Source organism: Gobius niger (genome assembly GCF_951799975.1).
Source record: "Gobius niger genome assembly, chromosome: 15".
NCBI lineage: Eukaryota > Metazoa > Chordata > Actinopteri > Gobiiformes > Gobiidae > Gobius > Gobius niger.
In genome coordinates, this window is record NC_136866.1 from 3,879,833 (window position 1) to 3,886,345 (window position 6,513).

The following is a 6,513-nucleotide window of genomic DNA, read 5'->3' on the forward strand; positions in this document are numbered from 1 at the left end:
GTCTGGCTAAAGTCGGGCTAATGTCTGAGTAAAGTACGGCTAAAGTCTGGCTAAAGTCTGGCTAAAGTCTGAATAAAGTACGGCTAAAGTCTGGCTAAAGTGTGGCTAAAGTCGGGCTAATGTCTGAGTAAAGTACGGCTAAAGTCTGGCTAAAGTCTGGCTAAAGTCTGAATAAAGTACGGCTAAAGTCTGAATAAAGTCTGGCAGAAGTCTGGTTAAAGTCTGGCTAAAGTCTGGCTAAAGTCTGACTAAAGTCTGAATAAAGTCTGGCTAAAGTCTGGCTAAAGTGTGAATAAATCTGGCTAAAGTCTGAATAAAGTCTGAATAAAGTATGGTTAAAGTCTGACTAAAGTCTGAATAAAGTCTGGCTAAAGTCTCAATAAAGTATGGCTAAAGTCTGAATAAAGTCTGGCTAAAGTCTCAATAAAGTATGGCTAAAGTCTGACTAAAGTCTGAATAAAGTCTGGCTAAAGTCTGAATAAAGTCTGGCTAAAGTCTGGCTAGAGTCTGAATAAAGTCTGGCTAAAGTCTGAATAAAGTCTGGCTAAAGTCTCAATAAAATATGGCTAAAGTCTGACTAAAGTCTGGCTAAAGTATGGCTAAAGTCTGAATAAAGTCTGGCTAAAGTCTGAATAAAGTCTGGCTAAAGTCTCAATAAAGTCTGGCTAAAGTCTGAATAAAGTCTGGCTAAAGTCTGACTAAAGTCTCAATAAAGTCTGGCTAAAGTCTGACTAAAGTCTCAATAAAGTCTGGCTAAAGTCTGAATAAAGTCTGGCTAAAGTCTGACTAAAGTCTCAATAAAGTCTGACTAAAGTCTGAATAAAGTCTGGCTAAAGTCTGACTAAAGTCTCAATAAAGTCTGGCTAAAGTCTGAATAAAGTCTGGCTAAAGTCTGACTAAAGTCTCAATAAAGTCTTGCTAAAGTCTGAATAAAGTCTGGCTAAAGTCTGAATAAAGTCTGGCTAAAGTGCGGCTAAAGTCTGAATAAAGTCTGGCTAAAGTCTGACTAAAGTCTGGCTAAAGTCTGACTAAAGTCTGACTAAAGTCTGGCTAAAGTCTGACTAAAGTCTGACTAAAGTCTGGCTAAAGTCTGAATAAAGTCTGACTAAAGTCTGACTAAAGTCTGGCTAAAGTCTGACTAAAGTCTGACTAAAGTCTGACTAAAGTCTGACTAAAGTCTGGCTAAAGTCTGACTAAAGTCTGACTAAAGTCTGGCTAAAGTCTGGCTAAAGTCTGACTAAAGTCTCAATAAAGTCTGGCTAAAGTCTGACTAAAGTCTGACTAAAGTCTGAATAAAGTCTGGCTAAAGTCTGACTAAAGTCTGACTAAAGTCTGACTAAAGTCTGGCTAAAGTCTGACTAAAGTCTGACTAAAGTCTGGCTAAAGTCTGGCTAAAGTCTGACTAAAGTCTGGCTAAAGTCTGACTAAAGTTTGGCTAAAGTCTGACTAAAGTCTGACTAAAGTCTGAATAAAGTCTGACTAAAGTCTGACTAAAGTCTGGCTAAAGTCTGGCTAAAGTCTGACTAAAGTCTGACTAAAGTCTGACTAAAGTCTGGCTAAAGTCTGACTAAAGTCTGACTAAAGTCTGAATAAAGTCTGGCTAAAGTCTGGCCTCCATTGCCAGACTTTAGTCAAACTGAAGTGAAAAAAACCTCCTATGACTCCTCTGATAACTTTTAGTCACTTATAATCAGAATCATAATAGTATTTATTGACATTGTTTGAGAACAGGTTCACAAACTCAACGGTACAATCATGCAACATGAAACATAAAACAAATTAAATTAAAAAAAAAGGTATAAATAAAAGCTTATTACAACGGGTCTCATGCCAAGAGACCCGCTGTATAAATGCAACACAGAATTTGTAAACATTGTTGATAATAAAAAGTCACAGTAACATACACTGATGTAATAACATTTATAACTTGTGCAAAAGCAAAACACCATCTGTCCACCAGAGTGCACTGTTGTCCAGACCGCTGTACCTTCAGTTGAAGCTCCTGCCTCTGTCCCAGGACGTAATTTCAGGTGTTTGTTTGGATGATGCTGGGCCTCACACAGGTGCAGCCCGCAGACACCACCTCAATGCCCAGTCTGAAGTCATACCTCTTGCTCCAGTTTGAACCCCGCTGGGACTTCCTACCTTTGGGGCCTCTGCGGCGCACTCTGCAGGCCAGGAAACGCATTAGCAAAAAGAGAGTGTATCACACAAAAATAGAGCTTTTCTATGAGTGTGATGTAAATATAATGCACTTAAAGAGCCATAGATGTTGATGCAAGTGGACAGATGTTTCTAAAAAATATTCTGTGTGTCATCCTTATTGAAGTGGTGCAGTGGTTAAGCTTTACCAATGAGATCCTAATTCTGCTTCCCAAACAAGATCGGCTCATTCTGTGTGGAATTTAAGATTGTTTTTATACAGGTCTGTGTCAGTTTCCTCCACAGTCTTTACCAAAAAGTCGACCTGACCCTAAACTTTGCCACAACTACTATGTTCATCATTGTTTTGTACAATATAAAACTACCCATTTCCAGGCCAGTTAACCTCTTAACTCCCACCTGAACGGATCACATTTTCTCCTACTCTAATCAAAAAGGTTTTGGGGAAAAAGCACCAAAACAGCCACAAAAAATGAGAAGAAAACAAGGATGTAAACGCAACAAAAATGTGACAAAAATTCAACCAAAAAGTGACAAAAACTCAACAAAAAAGTGACAAAAACTCAACAAAAAAGTGAAAAAACACAACCAAAAAGTGACAAAAACTCAACAAAAATGTGACAAAAACTCAACCAAAAAGTGACAAAAACTCAACAAAAATGTGACAAAAACTCAACAAAAAAGTGACAAAAACTCGACAAAAAAGTGACAAAAATTCAACCAAAAAGTGACAAAAACTCAACAAAAAAGTGACAAAAACTCGACAAAAAAGTGACAAAAATTCAACCAAAAAGTGACAAAAACACAACAAAAAAGTGACAAAAACTCAACAAAAAAATGACGAAAACTCAACAAAAAAGTGACAAAAACTCAACAAAAAAGTGACAAAAACTCAACAAAAAAGTGACGAAAACTCAACAAAAAAGTGACAAAAACTCAACAAAAAAGTGACGAAAACTCAACAAAAAAGTGACAAAAACTCAACAAAAAAGTGACAAAAACTCAACAAAAAAGTGACAAAAACTCAACAAAAATGTGACAAAAATTGAAAAAACAAAAAAAGGTGACACAACACAGCAACAACGCGAGGAAAAAGATCCGTTTTGTGGGTCTTAGCTTTCAAATGAGGCGTAACACAGGCCTCTAGCGAAAGAGGACAGCATGCGTTCGGTTTAGGCGGGTGGTAAGAGGTTAAATTCCCTCAAACCAGCTTGATTGTAAATTGTGTCAGTTAATACCAAACCAGGGCCGTCACCTGTGCAGGACCAGGAGCTGGTAGTTGATGGGCTTGGCCTCCAGAGACAGGTCCTCGTGTCCCCACTGAGGGTGGACGCAGCCCGCGGTCAGGCAGTGCGCGTGGAACAGACATCGGGGAATACGCGATGCTACACAGTCCGCTCTGCAACACAAGGGGAGGTAAAAGACACAAAGGAATGAATAGTTTGGAGCCTTGTCAGAGCCTGAGGTTTAAACTCGTACCTATAGACCCACGGAGACAGAGACAGGTTGGCCGTGCGGGAGCTGAAGGAGGAGTTGGGGAATTTGGGGAGGGTCTGGTCCAGGACGAGTTTCACGATGTGGCCTTTCCCACGGCCGCCTTTGGGTTGGACTCTCCGGGCTTTTCCGCAGTAGCTGAGAGGTGCCAGCAGGACCAGCATCAGCACGGTTCGGAATAACAACTGACCACAAACGCATCACGCACAAGATGTCAATATTAAAAACAAGAGGAGAGTCTTGTATTGAATAAAACAGGCATTGTGATCACGGTGTTTGCAGCCTTTTCACTGCAAAAAGGGGATTCTAAGCAAGTAAAAGTAAAAGTAAAAAATGTCTTACTTTAAGAAATAAGTTCTCTTGCAAAGTTTTCTTGAGAAAAAAATCTTATTTTAGGAAATAAAATCTAGTCATTTTTTGTTCAGATATATTTGCTAAAAACATGCTAATTTTTAATAACAAGAAAGAAAAACTTCAGCTTTAGACAAAGAATATTTTTTCTTATTTTAAGAAAAACTAAGATCACAACAACTCTTAATGTAAGAACTGATTCTCACAGAGAGAAAATACATTCCAATTTTTAGTGTGGGCACGGTGGCACAGCGGTTAGAGCCTCAGCTTCACAGCTCAAAGGTCCTGGGTTCGATTCCCACCAGGACGGGGCCTTTCTGTGTGGAGCATGTTCTCCCCGTGTCTGTGTACGTTTCCCCTACCACTAAAAACATGTACAATAGGTGAATCCTCCAGCAGGTGATTCTGACCATCAGCCTGGCTCCACATCATGGAGACGAGTCCCCGGGTGCAGGCAATATTTTCCTTAAATATTAGTATTTATTAAGAACATTTTGCTCAAAAATGTGTGTAATTTAGAAAATTTTGCTCAAATCAAGAAACATTTAAGTGAAATACCCACAATTTTTCACTAAATAAGAATGTTTTTCTTAAATTATTCCATTTTCTGAGGACATTTTGCTTAATTCTAGCTGTTTATTTGCTTAAATTTAGTGTTTCTTGTTTTATGATGAGAAAAATATTCTAGAAATAAGAATTCTTAGCAAAAATGCTGACCCCATTGGCAGAATTGTTTCCTTAAAACAAGACAAAACGTCTTATTTTAAGATTTTTCCCGCTTGTTTTTAGTAGGGCACTTTTTGCAGTGTTGGAGAATAAAGAGCAAAAATCTTTCCAAAAAGACAATCTCTGTATCTGTAACCGATTTAAATGATTGGTTTACTGTAAATGTAAGGACCGGCCCTGATCTAAACCAGGACTAGATGAGGGCTGGCATCAGATTTAACTAGTCTATGATGGATTAGCATGGGGAACAATGAGACAACGAGATATTTTGCTGTGTTAAGTATAAAGTTGCCCATACTCACCAGAGCCATTGTCCGCCTGCGCCGCACCGTCTGTTTCCTCAGAGTTTATATTCAGCTGAAGGAGGGTGTGCTGGAGTGAGGTGCGACCCATTTCCTGTTTGTCTCAGATCAAACGTTTCCACCTCAATCTTTTTTTTCAATTAACATGTTTTGTGAACTGTTTCATTCAGACAGACATGAACGGAATCTCCAAAAAATGGGGTTAATGCTGCAAAAAAACACTGCGCCCAATCAAAAGTTCAGATCAATGATTCCCCGACTTTGTCAAATGAAATAAAAATGAAGTCAGGCCCTTGAAATGCAAAATAGGAGGGGATGAGGCACACACACAAAAGTCAACAAAAAAGTGACAAAAATTCCATAAAAATGTGACAAAAATTCAAAAAAAAAAGTGACAAAAATTCTAAAAAAAAAGTGACAAAAATTCAACCAAAAAGTGACAAAAATTCAACAAAAAAGTGACAAAAATTCAACAAAAAAGTGACAAAAACTCAACCAAAAAAGTGACAAAAATTCAACAAAAAAGTGACAAAAACTCAACCAAAAAGTGACAAAAATTCAACAAAAAAGTGACAAAAATTCAACAAAAAAGTGACAAAAATTCTACAAAAATGTGACAAAAATTCAACAAAAAAGTGACAAAAACTCAACCAAAAAGTGACAAAAATTCAACCAAAAAGTGACAAAAATGTGACAAAAAAGTGACAAAAATGTGACAAAAAAGTGACAAAAAAGTGACAAAAAAGTGACAAAAACTCAACCAAAAAAGTGACAAAAATTCAACAAAAAAGTGACAAAAATTCAACAAAAAAGTGACAAAAATTAAACAAAAATGTGACAAAAATTCAACAAAAAAGTGACAAAAATTCAACAAAAAAGTGACAAAAATTCTACAAAAATTCAACAAAAACTCAACCAAAAAATGACAAAAACTCAACAAAAATGTGACAAAGATTCAACAAAAAAGTGACAAAAATTCAACAAAAATGTGACAAAAATTCAATGAAAATTTCATGAACGGAATCTCCAAAAATGTGGTTAATGCTGTAAAAAACACTGCGCCCCATCAAAAGTTCAGATTAATGATTCCCCAACTTCATTTTAAATCAAATAAAAATGAAGTCAGGCCCTTGAAATGCAAAATAGGAGGGGAATAATGAGGCACACTGACTTTTACTGATTTTTTCCCTTATAATTAACAATAGGATGCATGTCTTCCAGTAATTGATATTCTTGTTTTTATTAAATGTTACCATGAAATAAAGAAGAATGACAGATATGTCCTGTTTCCATGTAATTACCATGCTATTACACGTGCAGGTACACTATTACATTTGGGGCTGCACAAAATATCACTGATTATTGTCATAAGAAGCAAAGATATATTGCACCTGACTGGGACTTATACTTTTATTTTAAACCTTATTCGGTCAAAAAATGATGAAATAACTTAAATAAATACAAGCGTTTGAAATAA

General features: G+C 36.9%; 1 protein-coding gene across 1 annotated transcript; it reads right to left on the reverse strand.

Annotated features, from left to right (window-relative positions):
* Window positions 1-2,026: 2,026 nt before the first annotated feature.
* il17a/f3 (interleukin 17a/f3) lies at window positions 2,027-5,045 on the reverse strand (the record flags this gene model as incomplete). The annotated part of the gene is made up of 4 exons (XM_079572532.1): window positions 2,027-2,168; window positions 3,419-3,562; window positions 3,643-3,842; window positions 5,037-5,045. The coding sequence occupies 4 exons, from the start codon at window positions 5,043-5,045 to the stop codon at window positions 2,027-2,029; spliced, it is 495 nt and encodes a 164-aa protein (XP_079428658.1).
* Between the last annotated feature and the right edge of the window lie 1,468 nt (window positions 5,046-6,513).